General features: G+C 53.9%; 1 protein-coding gene across 8 annotated transcripts in view; it reads left to right on the top strand.

Annotated features, from left to right (window-relative positions):
• LOC125617601 overlaps window positions 1-15,973 on the top strand; it is a 78,163-nt gene that overhangs the window by 11,464 nt on the left and 50,726 nt on the right. For 2 of the 8 annotated variants that reach the window (XM_048805842.1, XM_048805840.1), the window contains exons 3-4: window positions 1,736-2,895; window positions 3,493-3,598. In XM_048805842.1, the coding sequence (XP_048661799.1) occupies window positions 3,518-3,598 (81 nt within the window). In that variant the 5' untranslated portion in view covers window positions 1,736-2,895; window positions 3,493-3,517. Of the gene's footprint in view, window positions 1-1,735; window positions 2,896-3,492; window positions 3,838-14,831 lie in introns of those variants that run through there. The other 6 variants (XM_048805845.1, XM_048805841.1, XM_048805843.1 and 3 more) reach the window with 6 other exon arrangements.

Below are 15,973 nucleotides of genomic sequence, written 5' to 3' on the forward strand. Positions count from 1 at the left end.
GTATATATATATATATATATATATATATATATATATATATATATATATATATATATGATACACTAATGCAAGCATAAAAATACAAATTTTGTTCAATAGTATCACATAAAGTCTATTTCCTAGAAGGAGGTATTATTAAAAAAAACAGTAGTGTCTGCTCAGCTTCACTTTCAAACACTGCACATATATTAACTGATTTAATTTTCTTGACACTTTTGAAGTAAGCATCATTTTGCAGACAAAAAGATTTTGAGGCCCAGAAGAACTGGTCAACTTGCCCACCATCACACAGTAAGGAACAGGGGAGCCAACACTCAAACTCAGGGCAGCTTTGCTTCTAACCACTGCCCCACGTATAGTCTCCCAGGGGCTTGAGGGACAGGGGGCAAGAGTACTTCCTGTTTCATGATGAGTAAAGAAACTCCCTCAGCGGCGTTTCACTTTCCTCCCCCTTAGATCAGCACTCTGTCCTGGCTGCAGCCCTTGAAGCTGAGAGGGTGGGGCTTGTGTGGCCACAACAGGGGTGTCCATCTCTCATCAGGGGGCCCTGTGACTTCCAGGCTGGGGTAAAAAATGAGCAACAGGAAGTAGCTTCAGTTGTGCCCCTATGTAGCTGCCCGGAGACTGGGTAGCTGATCACAGAGGCAACCGCATCAGGTGGCACGTCCTCACTGCCCAGGCAGCTGTCCACCCTGCATAGGGCAGCATTCTGTAATGGGTCTGGAGCGGCCTGGAGGCCCACAGGGCAAAGGCTTGTTCCCCAGGGGGTGCTATGGAGAGCTGGTGGACATTTCAGAGGGGTGGGCCTAGTGGGAGGTCCTCAGGTCATCAGCCGGGTGCTCTTGAAGGGGAATATGGGACCCTGGACCCTTCCTCTCTGCTCCTTTCCCCCTTTGGCTTCCTGGCCAGGAGGAAGCAGGGTTTTGTTCTGCCATGTGCTCCTGGCCATCGCCATCTGGCTCCCCACCAAAGGCCTAAAGCAATGGGTCCGCCCCATGGGGGACTGCAACCTCTAAACCATGATCCCAAATGAAACTTTATCTTCATACACTGAGTGTCTCCGGCATTTGTTAGAGTGTGGCAAAGCTGACTGATAAACGCACTTCCAGGACCCACCGTCCAGGGCTGTCAGGAGTGCTGAAAAGTCCAGCCATGGAGAGCCATGGCCACACCCTCTCAAGTTTCAGCAGGAAGATACAAGGAAGAAAAAGGAAATTTGTTACATTCTTAAATACTCTTTGAGATAACTGTTGAGTTTAAAATAACCAGCAAAAGTATGTTTTATGTAAAGTACTTTATATAAACACATATATTTATATACACAACTCAGTCCTTGTCTTGAATATTTAGAAGAAACATGACCCTAGTAGTTACTTTTTTGAAGCTTGTAACTGCTTCATGGGGAACAGCTGTGTTAGTTAACTAAAGTAGCTGCAGAGTCCCTCCGAATGAATGTCATAGCAATGGCTAATTGAAGGTCACATGCTCACTAGGACACTGGGGTCCTAGGAGACTGGGGTGCAAAGCAAGGGTCTGGGTAAATTCAGACGCTGGTAAAAGCGGCAGACAAGGCTCAGACCTGGGTCTAGGTCCCGCCAAGCCGGCTCTTTGCCTCGGAGGTGCCCCATGTGGATAGGTGTTGGGAGGCGACTCTCGGTACAACTGAGTATCCGACCGTGCGCTGCTGTTCTCTAAGATGCGCTGAAGGCGCTCCTGGGTGCCTCCTAAGTTTCAGGCAACAGAGGGACAATGGAGAGCAGGAGAGATTCCAAAACCTCGAGGAACTTTCTTGGAGGAAGAAATCTCAACAGCAGAGCATAATGGAGCAAGGAGGAGTGCGCAGACCCTGAACCACGAACCAGGGAGCTACCTACCAGGTGCTGCTGGAGATAGCAGTGAATGACCCTGGTGCCTTGAAGGAAGGGAGTGCCCAGCGCAGGGGCGAAGAGCGCGGGGTGGCAGGGCTGGCTCTGCTGTGACCACCGCTGAAGCGCAGAACCCGCGGTGAGTCCCCGCCCAGCGCGCGGGTACTGCCAGGTCCCTCACAGTGTCCCCGGCTCGGAGCCACAGAGAGCCAGGGACTGAGCGTGGGCGCCGCCTCGAGGTGGCGAGACAGGAGGTGGACACGGAGGCTGCTTCAGAGTGTGGTGCCAGTGGCCACCGAGCCCTCCCCAGGCCACCTGGACGCCCACCTGCGGTAGCCTAGGAAGGGTCCTGGAGCCAGGGGCTCTTCCGGGAATGTAAGGGGAAGCTGCCCTAGAGGCAGCCCTTTACAACAGCCCTGGGGAGACCAACGCGACACCGTTTGGTACTTTGGGGGTTTTGTTTGTTTTGCAAAAATGAATACGGGCAGAGAGCAGATTGCTATAGCCTTCCAATTATCTTGAAAATGATTCAAGAAAAAAAGAAATTTAACACATTTTGAAATGCTCTCCGAGATCATGTGAGAGTCTTTTGTGTTTTTTGTTTTGTTTTGTTTTTGTCATTAAAGTGACAAAGAGCAGTGCCATTCAGACATTTCTTTTCCGGGTTGTAACACCTGTTGTGTCCTCAGCCCTGTCCACCCCTCTCAGATGGCAAAGGCGCCCAGGGAGGCGGATCTCTGGGGGTGGCGGGGGTGTGCCTGGCTCCCTGGTGACTCTGTGGGAGGCCTGTTAAAGCTTCCCCTGCCACTCCCACCCGGGACCTTCAGTACAAGCTTTTAAACTAGACACACTCGGCAGTTTAAAATCAGAGCCTACTGCACTTCCTCACTGTGGTTCACAGAGGAGACGGGGAACTGCCGATCCAAAGAAAGCTGCATGTTGGAGGAGAAGTTTCAGTTCCCCGTAAGTAGACCTGAGGAAGCTCCTGAGACGCTCAGCATTACTGGAACTTCCTGGGGCAGCCTGTGGGGTGAGTAGGAACACGCTGGACCCAACCAGGTGGGGCCAGGTAGCTGGGCTGGTTTGGACTTGGGGGGAGCAGGCCACCCCTTCCAGCTGTCGCCCAGAGCCCTCAGGCAGGGACTTGAACTCCTGGCTTCGGTTAAGGTCATTCCACCTCTACTGACTGAGGAGGCCTTGGGACTCCGGAAGGCAGAGTGTTCCCAACAGGGGACACACCTGGGAGCAAGCCGTGTCATCCACTTTGCAGTCGTGTGGCTTTGGAGAGTTCAGTGGCCCAAATCCACAGTGAGGGAAGGACAGGGTAGGAGCTAAACCCCGGGCCCCCTGCTCTTGGCAGCGTGGGGTCTGATTTTAGGCCCGTTAATTTCATTCTGCTCCCAGCCACAGGCCCATCTCCTGGGCCCGTCTCCCCTGGGGGACTTAGAGGAAGGGTCACTTGCTCTCTACACTCCTGCCCATCAGTGTCCACTCTGGCCTCTGGTGGGGAAGGCCATGGGAAGGCAGCTTCCCTTTCAGGAGGCATGGAGTGGAGGCTCCTAGTCTCACATCCGGGAGGGGGTATCCTTCCTAAAGGCTGGTCCTCACATTACCCTCTGGCTTCCAGCAGCTGAAGGTGGCTCTCTCAGAACATGGCCGCTGGCCTTCACCTCCACAGGAAGACCACCCTTCCTTCCTTCAGCAGCCGCCGGCTGAGCAGCTCTCACGAACAGGTGATCTTTTGGACACCAGGTCGCAGAGGAGCTAAGTAACTACATTTCAATAACAGAAACCTGCCAGGTGCTGCCTTTCTCTCCCCCTCCTTTTGCTGGGAACTGTGTTGCTACCACAGATCTTTAATCAGGTTAGACTTGAAGAGGAGGAAAGCGTGTGGAAGTCTAGGGAAAATCCGATATCTGGAGGACAGACCCTGCCCTCTGGTCACAGGGGGTTGGCCGTAGTGACATGGCAGGTGGGTTACATGAAATTCCTTCAAAAGCCGGATGGTCTCCCTGCTCAATGTCAATGTTGATTTCAGTACAATCGCAGCTTGTTACAGTAATGGGTATAAAATGTGAGACCCTCCCCTTCCAGGTGACGAACTGTGAGGGGCCAGTGGAGCTCATGTGGGAAGCAAGAGAAGGAAAGGGAGGGCCCACAGAGCAGGGCAGGAGGAGAGAGGCTTTCTTTAAATTCGGTTTGCCATTGTGAGTCCGGGAAGTAACCACAGTCAGCAGTGTGCTCTGAGGGCCAGGTGTCACTAGCAGTGAACTCAGGCTGGCCAGCTCTGTCGTCTGTGAGAAGACCAATCCCAGCGGTTCCCAGAGTTCTCCGGCTCTAGGTCCTCCTTCCTGCTGCTGCCCCTGTTCCCACCCTGTCCTGGGCTTGCCGCCCTAAAGGAAGGATGTGGGTGGCTCCTGGGCACTGGGGCCCAAGATCACCTGTCCTTAAGTCAGATGGCCTCTAAGAGCTTACAGACTCACAGACTGGGGCGGCTGGTCACGTGGAGTGGAAGTCTTGCATTTCGGAGGCATATTCTGGTCTCTGCCGTCTGGTTCCCAAGAGCTCCGTGTTGCTTGGTCCCCTGCAGAAGCCACCAGGCTCCCCTCCTCAAGTCTCCTGCTGTCTTGTACTGCGTAGATGTTAAAGAGAGGAACCTTCTAGCTGGAAGGCTGCGTGGTGGCAGGCCCCATGTTCCCAGGGGGTGACATTCCCCATCTTGCCTTACCCTCCCCCACTCACTTCCCTGTCCTTCTGGGCTCCTCTGTGCAAGCCCTCTGCCTGGGCTCCCTCCATCCTTCCTTCCATACTGGGTGCATGTGTGCTATTCCTGCCAGAAGAGCTCTTCCCTTTCTCCTGCGCCCACCAACATCCTGCAGGGTCCAGGTCAAGAAGGACCATGCCCGAACAACCTTCTTGATCCTCTGGTTCCTTTGACTGCTACCTCTGGGGACGCCAAGATGACAACACCCACCCGTTTCTTACTTCCTGCTCTTGTCCTACCGACCATATAAATGTGATGTTTTACCAGTTGGGGTGGTTCACCTACTCTTACATTATAAGACCCTTGCAATCTGCAATCAATGCCAAATACTTCTCTTACGTTCTCCACCATGGCAGGGACACAGAACTAATGTATGGAGGTCTCATGTGTACCAGACACTGAACTGGGGACGGGACAATCGGAACTGAATAGACATGTCCTTGTCCTCTGGGAATTTATGCTTGGGTGGAGGAGACAGATGCATGGTTTCGCCACTGGAAGGTCAAGATCAAGGAGAGAATTAAGCCAGTGTGCTCTGGGTTCACAGAGCTGAGGGATGCCTGGGGACCCATGTTTGGAGGGCTCTGCGAGGCTGGGCATTCAGGGAGGGGGGGGGCCAGGGATGTGAAACTTCCAGAGGTGGGGGAGCAGACTCACTTTCACCCCACACTGCCCCACCTTCTTCAGCCACAGCCTCGTGAGGCTCTGAGTGCCGACTGCTGGGGGTCCTCCTAGTCAGCACCTTCATGCCCTGCCCCTGTCACCTAACACGCCGTTCCCAGGCACCTGCCAGATTCACCTTCTCATTCCACTGCTCATGTCAGCCTCGCCCAGAGTTCTCCTCATCTCTGTCATGTCTCCATGTTTCCTCTTCTCCACTCCAGCTGTGCACCAGGGTCCCTAGGAGAGTGTTCTGGAGATGTCTACAGCAGGGGCCTGCCCCAACCCGAACGTCCAGGGACGGTGCCTCTGACTGAGTGCTGTCCATCAAGCTCCCAGGTGGTTCTCTGTGCAGCCCGGGTTGATAACCTGGTTCTATCCAACTCTGGTGGTCTAGCCAGCAGCAGCCCCAGCAGCCGGCTGGATTAGCAGGTCTTCAGGTGCCACCTGCACCTGCCGAGTGGCTGGGCAGGGCCCAGGGTCCTGTGTTTCCACAGGCTTTCCAGGGGTCCCGAGCCTCACTACAGCATCTTAGCTGGCAGAACTTTCCATGTGATTCTCTCTGTTTCCTCCAGTGGCCCCTCAGGCCTGAGGAGGAGGCTCTGCCCCCAAGAGTGCAGGTCTGAGGCCCTTGGAGCCTCCTCACCCCAGTCTTACTCCAGCTGTGGCGGACCACATAAGAACACACCTTTGTTCATAGGGATGTTGGAGGCAGCTTCACGTCCCCCAACCTGAGGAGGTCACTGTGGCTTCCTGTGTCCTCTTTGCTCACCAAGGAGACTGAGCCAGGAGGAGAGTTTGGTACTGGATACTCAGCTAGATTCACTGCCCAGCTGAATGACGGCCCTGGGCCCCAGCCGCCAGCCACACTCACTGGGGACTCTGGAAGCTGGCCCAAGACCCATGTCTAACAGGCCTGTGGGTTTCCCTCAATGAGCAGGCCTTTGAAAACCCAGTTCTGATGGCCAGCCGCCCACTGCTCACAGGGCCTGGGAGGGCCATCATCTAGGCCTTCCTGGCCTTGATGTCCATCCCTCCCTCGCCCTCCTCCTTCCCCAGGCTGCTGTCCTCTGGTTCCCAGTGCTGAGAGGTGTCTCTCCCCCTGGCAGCCCAGCCCAGCTGCCTCCTCACTGCCAGACTGGAACATTGTGACCAGGCTCGTGAGATTGTGGGGGATGTTAAATGACGTGTCATGGGTTCTCTGACAGTGGGACATCTGACGAGGCTGTGGTCAGGGCATGCTGACCCCTTGTCTCCAGGGATGGGTCCCTGCTCTGTATGTGTGGCCTCACTCCCAGGCTAACCCAGGGTCCTGTCACGGACTGAGTGAGAAGGTCTTGGTTGCCCTGCCCCATCCTTCCCACCTTTGTGTGTTGGGGCAGTGGGCCATGGAGGGACACCTGACCTGCCCCAGGCGTGCTGGGCCATTCGCCAGGGCAGTGTCACGTGGTCCTGCTGCTGGCTGGGATCCGGGCACGCCAGCACATGCCTGGGCCACGGTGCAGGAATCTGTGGCCTTGCCCACACCTGCCCCAAGTCCTGCACCCGACCCTCCTGATCCTTCTTCTGCACGTGGCCTTCCCCTGGCCACCCCAAGCACACCCATGCCTGCCTGTGACCTCCCCTCCCGCCCACCCAGCTCAGGCGTCAGCTCATCCTGCCAGGTAGCGCCACGCTCCCCTCCCTCGGGCAGCTGTGGGTCTCTTCCCCTCTCTGGGTTCCTCCCATGCCCTCCCCCCTTCTTCCCACACTCTCAGAGTCTTTGCCACCGGAGTGCTGTCCCGCTCTTGATGAAGTTCAGGGTGAATGCTCTCCTCTGCTCGGTCAGCCTCACCCGGAGTTCTCCTCATGGCTGTCACGTCCCCTGTTTCCTCTTCTCCACTCACACTGACCTCCTGCTCCACTGAGCAGACAGCACCCACCGCTCAGGAGCTCCACTTCCTTCCTGTGGCTGGCAAGAAGCAACCCCAACCCCAGGGCTTGCACCCCACGTCAGGCAGGCCAGCCAGGCCTCTTTCTCCTGTCTCTGGCAGGCCCCGAGGCAGGCTCCTGGGCAGCGCTCCTCCAGACACAACCTCAGGCAGGGGAAGAACCCCAGTGAAAAGGCTCGGCTGCTCTTGGCAGCTCTGGACGCAGAGCCCCGTTGCAGGCTGCAGGGGGCAGGCGCAGTTTGGTGGGCCGGTGGGGTGGTCAGCAAATGTTTTGAACAAATGTTTGTCCCAAATATTTGTTTCTCTTCTTTCCATACACACAATAACCACCCTACCCCCCCCCCCCAACACACACACACAAGGGACACACCCCAAAGATCTCATTGGCTTAGTGTTTAGGTCGCTGAGCTGATCTCCACATCATGGCTACAGTTGGTACCTCTTGATCCAGAGGCCTAGGAATTGAGCCAGACAGTTAATCGGTTATTAAAAAACTAAATGAGCTGGACTCAGTGGCACATACCTGTAATCCCGGTAGCTTGGGAGGCCGAGGCAGGAGGATCGCAAGTTCAAAGCCAACCTCAGCAAAAGTGAGGCTCTAAGCAACTCAGTGAGACCCTGTCTCTAAATAAAATACAAAATAGGGCCGGGGAAGTGGCTCAGGGGTCGAGTGCCCCTGGGTTCAATCCCTAGTAACAAAATAAATAAATAAAGCAAGCCTTCTTCAGACCACATTCTCAAAAGACAGGGTCCATGGACCTTGTTGGTAGCAGAAGCAGGCAGTCACCCAGGGCTGCTCTGGAGGGGAGTTCTCTGACCATCTCCTCCTCCCTGGAAGAAGGTTCCCAGGCCATTGTTCCCCGCGGCTTTTGGCTGAACCTTCTGGGAGGTTCTTCAGTTTCCCTGTGGAGTGGCCAAGTGGGGAGGAGTGAGAATGTCAAAGTGAAGAACGGACACCACCAGAGGGCTTTCAACCCGGCCCCAGACGCCTTCCCCTGGGGTCCTGGTCAGAAGCCAAATGCCGGCTGATCCATTTTCCACAAGTGGATCGACCAAGCCTTGGCAGGCAGTTGCTCTACTGAGCTGAATCCCCAGGCTAATTAATTATTTTATATGTTTTGCTTTCCAAACTATCTGTGAAGGATCAGGTTTTGTTATTTTTATCGCATTTTTAATTTCAGTGAAATAAAAAAAAAATCCTACAAAATACAAACCAACTTTCTCTGATTAGATGTAACAGACAAAAGTTCTGTGTTCCATTTGCTGTGAAAGTTCCAGAACCCTTCCTGATGACGCCTGCGGTTTCTTCCTGCAGCCCTCACGTTGAGTAGCATGGGTTCTAGAAGCACCGTTGGTCCTTCACAGGGCGTCTGTGGATCTGGGCATGCGCATGGCCCCGATGTTCCTGATCTTGCACACCTGGCCATTCGTAGTCAGGAGACTCAGCTTTTAAAAAAAAACAAAATAAAGAATCGATCCAGATTAGTGGGTGCCGTGGTTTGAAGGTTCCCCCTGAAGTCCACATATGGCCAACGGATGGTAGGGAGGGGCTGGAGGAGCTGCTGGCCTCCTGTGTGAATGGAACCCAGGCTCTGTCAAAGCCTCCCGTGTTGGCGTCGGGCTCCTTCCTCCCTTGCCTCCCCTGCCTTCTGCTATGCAGGACCAGCAAGAAGGCCCTCACCAGATTCCAAGTGCTGGCCTTGGTCTTGGGCCTCAGCCTCCGGAGCTGTGAGATGGAGCTCTGCTCTCTGCCTGCCCAGCCTGTGCCTGCCATGGCCGCCAAGCAGACCAAGACGGCCGGTGGCACACCTCCCCTTGGGCTTCTTTTTGTTTCTGTCCTTGAGCCCCATCTTACTTTTCTCTGTGATTTTCCGTTAAAAGCATTAGTTTTCCACGGTGCTCGCTCACTCTCTATGGGTCAGGAGCAGGGGTCTTGGCAGGTGCATGTGTGGGCTGGTCTGCTTGGGCGTGGGGTGTGCCCCCCAGCATTCCTGCTCAGGGGGCTCCCAGCCTCAGTCTTTGTTTCTCTTTTGGGAACCTATTTCCTCAGCTTAGGGGAGAGCCCAGGTCTGGTTCATCCTGTTTCCTCCACACAGCATGCTGGTTCTGGGGCAGAAAAGAGTGTCTGCCCATGAACTTGTTCTCCCAGGCACCATGCTAAAGCATCCTCTGAAAGCAGGAGCCGTCTTGTGTTCTACCTGAACCTCAGCTCTGCCTGGTTTTGTGTGCAGATGGGTCCTCTTTGTTTTCCTTCTTAATAATAACATTGACTCCACAGACATGGGTTCTTTCTAGTGCCAAACACACCAAGAATAAAAGCTCTACCACTTTGACTTGTTGGCTGCAGACAGTATTGATTAATAATCAAAAACAAAATGATAATAAAAACAGTTAATTGGAAGACTATTAACAGCTCATGGAGTGGTGAGGAGTCTGGAGAGCAGGAGCCAAGGGACCAGGGTGTCCAGTCACATGGGGTCACTAGGTGCACTGGCCACCACGCCACGGGCAGCTGGGCTGCCGGATCCTCACCATTGTGGCCATGCCAGCTTGTGGTCACTCCCCAGCCACCATATTCCAAGCAGAAACTTGTGATGGGCCAAGTGTAGGTCCCAGGCCAGGATGAAAGTGGCCAAGTTCGGGGGACTTGGAAAGCCTTGTACACTTTGGGAAGGGGTCCTGCCGCCGGCGTGGGCGGGCAGGGAGAGGGGCAGCTGACACCTTTGAGATGGGGGCTGCGCAGGTCAGGAGTGGAGTGGAGATGAGTTCACCACGTGGACAATGGGAGAGAGGCCTTCCTGCCACAAGGGACAGCGCTTACAGAGGTGGTGTGGAGTTGCAGGGCCCAGGGCGGGTGTCACACCTTTCTCGGGGATACCACACTGGGCTTCAGGAAGGGCCACGGCAGGTAGCAGTGGCAGGCTGACGAGTCAGGCCTCATCCTCCCGGCCCGGCTGCTCCATTGCCGGCTGCTGGCAGGTGAGGCTGGGTAGCCTCCCGCTCTGGATGCCTGTATTCACTAGATGCCAGCAGCAGTGCCCACCCCGCCAAAGCCTGGTGATGTCACCAAAAATAAATATCTCCAGGGCTCTCAAAAGACCACCTCCCACTTCCACACATCAAATCTGTGGATTTGTTCAAGAGTCACGGAGCTTCGGAAGCAGAGGCTCTGGGGTGTGAGGTTGGGCTTGTCTTTTATTTATTTGTTTTTCTAGTTGTATGTGGGCACAATATCTTTATTTTTATTTCTTTATTTTTATGTGGTGCTGCGGATTGAACCCAGGGCCTCACGCATGCGAGCAGGCGCTCCACCACTGAGCCATAGCCCCAGGCCGTGGACTTGTCTTTTAAACACGCAGTCCACATGATTCATACACAGTAGCGTTTGCCGTGGAAACGGGGACACCCTGAAGGGTCTGGAAGGGCACAGGAAGAGGTCCGTTAGACTGCATTTGGGAACAGGCAGGCCAATGGGTCAGTGAAGGAGGGAGGAGGTCATGGAGACCAGAGGGAATCAGAGGCCTGTGAGCGAAGAAGCCTCCAGACCAGGGAGTGGGCAAGGGTGTCAGATGCCACAGCAGGTCCAGAGGAGGGGCCAGTGTCCTTGATGCCTGGGAACAGTCAGTGGCCCCTGTAGGAGCAGGGGTGGCAGAGTTGGGGGGATAGAAATGAAGTCCCAGTGGTAAGAAGTGAGGATGGAGCAGGGGTCTGTAGAGGGAACTTGCCGTGGACAGTGGCCAGGGCCTGCAGCAGCACAGGTCAGCCTCGTGTGTGTGGCCTTTCTGAGGTGTCACTGTCACACACTGAACCACCCACGCACCTGAGCCCTGTGCACTAATGCATCCCAACAGACGTGCAGGTCCACGAAACCCTCTCCATGCTCCAGACAGCGAACCCACCCAGCACCCCGAGTTCCTGCACCGCTGTGAGAGTCCTCCCTCCTGCTCCTCTCTGGTTCTCATTGTCCCAGAACAGCCTCAGATCGGCTTTTCATCACGTAGATGAGTTTGCATTTTCCAGCACTCTCCACCCAGACTCTTCCAGTGGGCCCTCGGCGTCTGGCCTTCCTTCTCTCAGTGAGTCGGTCTCCTTGGAGTGTATGGTGCACGTCTGAAGTCCACCCTTTTCCCTCTTGACGGAGGTCTGGCCTTTTCTGGTTTGGGGCTGTGACCTTGCCGTTGCTCTGTGGTGGCGCACAGGCTTGGTCTTGGGCAGAACCGGGGGTGGAAGGGGAATCTAGTGGTGAGTGCGTGTTTGCCTTGGAAAGACGCTGGGCTGCTGGTGTCTCAGAGGCCAGCGGTGTGGCCTTCCCAAGGCAGAGCAGGAGCGCTGGGGTCATCACGGGTCCTGGCCAACTCCCGGCACATGGCATTTCCATTGCTGTCCTCGGGGGTCTTTGGTGGAATCCTGGGGCTCTGGACCACCACCTTTATTTGCCTCCTACATCCTCTTTGGTGAAGCGTCTGCTCGTGTATTTTGCTCATCTTAAAACCTTTCTGCCTGCCAGCTTCACTCCAGTCGGACAAGGTCCCTTGTGCTCACTGAAAAGGGTCTCAACAGCCCATGAAAAGGAAACATGATGGATTTAGAAACATGCTTTCCACAGACACCGGATCTGGTTATTTTAAACAATTTCTTTTCCCTTTGGTATTTTTTGTTTTAAGAACCTCAGTTTTTCCCCCTGGGTCTGGAAGTTCAAAACACAAATACTGCATATGAAGATGGAGCAGGGCCTGGGTAGAAACCCTGACTCTACATCACAGATCAGTCCCTGTCCCAATGGCCGTCCACTGGTGCTGGTGTCGTCTGTCCCAGGAGGGACTGCACACGCCCTGGGGTAAGCAGTGGCCTGCTTGCTCTACCTCTCTTCACCATCGCCGAGGTGCTGGGTGGTCCTGGGTCTGCTGCCAGTCCTGATCCAGGGTCCCCTTGTCACCAGGGGAATGGGACTGCTTTCTGCTCCACCCCTTCCCAGTCCCCTCAAGGAGTCTCATGTGACAGGAGACAAGACTGCGTTTTGCCTGCTGATCAGAACAGGTCTCTCAGCCGGTGGGTCCCCAGCTTCCGCTCAGCCAGGGGCTTCCATCCCACACGCTCCAGGCCCCAGCAGGTGACTCCCAAGGGCAGAGAGGGTGACGAGTTAACACACAGGGCCACAGCGCTGTGGGGGCTGCCATGGCAACACAGCAGGGCCACCCCTGGATTCTGGCTCACCCCAGCGCAGGGGTCCTCAAGTGCACCTTCATCCCTGACCAGATGTCACCAGAGACACTTCCTTCAGCCTCAGGGGATCCCTTGCTGCCCCTTCCCCAGCGCTGCCTCCCGCAGCCCCTGCTGGGTATGCGGCTCACTCAGGCCCCTCCCGTCCTGGCTTGGCATCCTGGGGGTGTGTCCAGGCTGCACCGCTGTGGGCCAGGGCCCACTTCCTCTCCCTGGCCTGGACACCTGCTTCCCCACCCCTCTTCTTCCACAGGAGGAACGAGTTGGCTTTTCCCAACTCCCCAACGGGGTGGCCTTCAGGCCTTGGCTGTGACCCCAGTGAGACATGTGTGCTACACTGTGAAGCATGTGTAGCTGAAACAAAAATCCAGAGACTCGGCACCTGCCTTCCTATTCAACGCGAGTCTCTTCTATGCTTTGTACCATGTGTGCCACATTTTCTATCACAGAAAGAATATGGATGGCTGTACCCACTCAATTGATTATCTGAACAGAGGTGTGTCCACACTTGAGTTTGAAAACACTGTCCTAATTAACATAGCTGGACCAGAAAGGGGGGGCTTGGCCCTCTACTTCCTCCCTCCCAGCTCCAAGACTATGTAGCGGGGAGTCAGCTCAGAGATGGAGGAGCTCAGTGTGGTCATTCTAAACCACGCTGCACGGCTATGCTCTCAGGGAGTGTACCAGATACAGCAAGAGGCATGGTGTCTTTCTTCATTATTCAGCCTATGCAGATTTGCAATCTATATTTTGTATTCCTTCACCAGTCATCAAAAGAGAAACATTTTGCAAAGGGTACTCATACCTAGAAATAAAATAATTCTTGGGGAAAAAAAGAAACAACCTGCATTTTGTTTCCATAGGTCTCAGTGGACAGCATGATACTCTTGTAAGAAAGAAAGGATTTGGAGGTTGGAAAAGGAACGAGGGTGCAGCCCCTTCTGCTCAAGTTAAATTGTGTTTGGGGCCAGGTTATTTCATTATGATATTCAACGTTGTCATCAAGATGCCCTGAAACAGCAAATTGAAGGATAAGCTTGAAATCTGAATATTTGAAAATACCAAATAGAGAGTTTGGGAAAGTTAGGGAAACCAGAACTTAAAGAGGCAAAATGAAAGTGTTGCCATTCATTCCGAGTGACTAACTGAACAGTAAGAACAACCGCAGCCCCGGCCTCGTGAAAAACCAGGGCTGAGAGGGACGTGCCCAGGCGCTGCCGGAGGCTCCAGATGGGGTGCTGAAACGTGCGGGGGGCTTTTCATTCTTCATCTTATTAAAAAAAGTAATAAGAAAGAAATGAAAAAAATACATATTTTCAAGGATCAGGATTAATGTGCTCGGATTTCAAAATCTCCTAGAGCGGTTCATCTCCAGGTTCCGAAAATATTCTGGGGGGAATTCCTCCAGTTTGGAGAATTTACATAATTTCTTAAACAATTTTCTCTAGAGTTACATTCCAATTTATCTTTATTTTTGTTTTCAAAATTGAGTTTATACAATGAAAACTTTTTTTTTTTAAAGAATTTAGGGCTACAAACCTTGGGGCTGGGGGTGATTAGCAGCATGATGAATCAGGGGAAACCATGGTTGTTGATCACATCAATACAATCAATGTAATTAATGATGTTATTAATATAAACCATATAATCACTCACTGAAATATAAAACTCCACACAGAAACCTACACGATCACGAGTTCACAAAGGACCACAGGGTCCACCTCAGATGTCAGAATCTGGCTCTGTGTCTTCTCAGCCTCTTCTTCCTTCTGATCCCCCTGGCCCCTTTCTTTCTCTTGGACCGAGACGCACAGAGAAGTAGCACTGTGCACAAAGATCTTCTCTAAGACGAAGACCTACCCAGTTGGGAGGTTCAGCTAGGGAGCCTTGAATTTGGATGATAACCAATTGCATAAGGGGGCCCAGGCTCTCTGGGAGAGGAAGCCCTGCCCTGGGTGTGAGCAGCAGCTGCAGGCGTGGGGAGGCGGAAACAGCATGGCCAGCCCTGAAGTCCATCTACCAGGGACGCTTTCTTGCTGCCTCACTGTCCACAGCACCGCCAGGAAATTAAAACAAGCCCCTGCCTAAAATGAAGCCCAGAAGTTCCAACACCGAGTCTTTAGCTTTTAATCTAGAACCCAAAGAGCTGCAGCTGAAGGCCAGCTTGCAGCAGACCTCGAGGAGAGACTAAGGTGCCCACGCGGCCAACTGGTTGGGAACAAAAGAACACGTGTCCCTGGAGTCCTCGCCCCACCCATCTTTCTCACAGAACCCGCTGCCATTTTCTCTAGGGTTCCAGGGTGGCCATGCCAGGCAGAGGCTGGGAGGACCTGGGAACAGTGGCACACACCTGTAATCCCAGCTACTTGGGGGCTGAGACAAGAGGATTGCAAGTTTGGGGTCAGCCTTGGCAACTCAGCAAGACCCTGACTCAAATGAGGCTGCAGATGTATCTCGGTGATAGAGTGCTTATCTAGCATGTGCGAGGCCTTGGTTACCTCAGCAAAAAGATGAAAAGCAAAACAAATGAATTTTGCACAAGTGTTGGGAAGTGAGACCTTTCAGAACTGAAGTTCAGTTGCCCAGTCATGCCCTCCCTGGGGGTGGAGCTGGCTGGGACTCCGCCTCATGTGATCCTGGAAACCTCCTTGGAATTTGCCAGAAGGTAGCTGTCCATCGGTTCTGTGCAGCACCACACTGAGGAGCAGAAGCAAAGCCCCGAGACAGTGCAGCTTCAGAGACCCACAGGTGTCTGAATCATTAGAATCTTAAAAGGTGGTGACGCTATTTCAGGAACTTAGTTCCTATGACTTAAAATTCACAAATATGCATTCAGATACAAAAACATGTTTTCTTCCAAAAAGTAAGGTCTGAGAAAACAAAGTATTCAGGACTCATTTCATAGAGGAATTGCCTAATGCCTTGATGCTTTTGGTAGGAATCTCTTCATCCCAGAGTCTTTCCTTCTGGCCGATGCAGTGGACATGAAAAGCCGAAAGTCAGGAACAGAACCAAAGCCATTTCCTCAGTTGCTCAGCAGTGAAATGGAACTGAGCTGGGGCAGGGAGCCCTTCTGCCTGGTGGCTGCAGCTTCCGCTAGGTTTGCACTGCCCTTCTGTACCGTCAGGAGCTGCAGCTGTCTGGCTGGGCCGCTAGAAGGGCCGGAGACCTGAGGGTGGAGGGTCGAAGTGGGGGGGATTGCAGCCATGACCGGGCAGAGTGGACACTCTGGCTGGGTCTGAGCTCGGCGTGGCTGGCTGGTAGGCTGGGACAGGAGCCTGGGGTGGCAGTGGTGGGCTGGTGGCAGCCTAAAGGTGGAGGGGTGGGGCTGCAGGCTGCAGAGGGATGGAGCTGGTGGTTTAATTTGCTGGCACCTTCCTTTACTGGCACCATCCTGGCCCAGGTCCCACACACTGTGACGCTGGCTGGGTCTTGTATCACCCTTGGACCAGGGCATGGGCCTGCATCCTCCATGAGGTGAAGCCCAGGGAACACAGTAGAGCCCGTGTGGTCTAGACCCCCCCCCCCCCCCC

The sequence above is a fragment of the Marmota marmota genome, unplaced genomic scaffold (genome assembly GCF_001458135.2).
Source record: "Marmota marmota marmota unplaced genomic scaffold, marMar, whole genome shotgun sequence".
Lineage (NCBI taxonomy): Eukaryota > Metazoa > Chordata > Mammalia > Rodentia > Sciuridae > Marmota > Marmota marmota.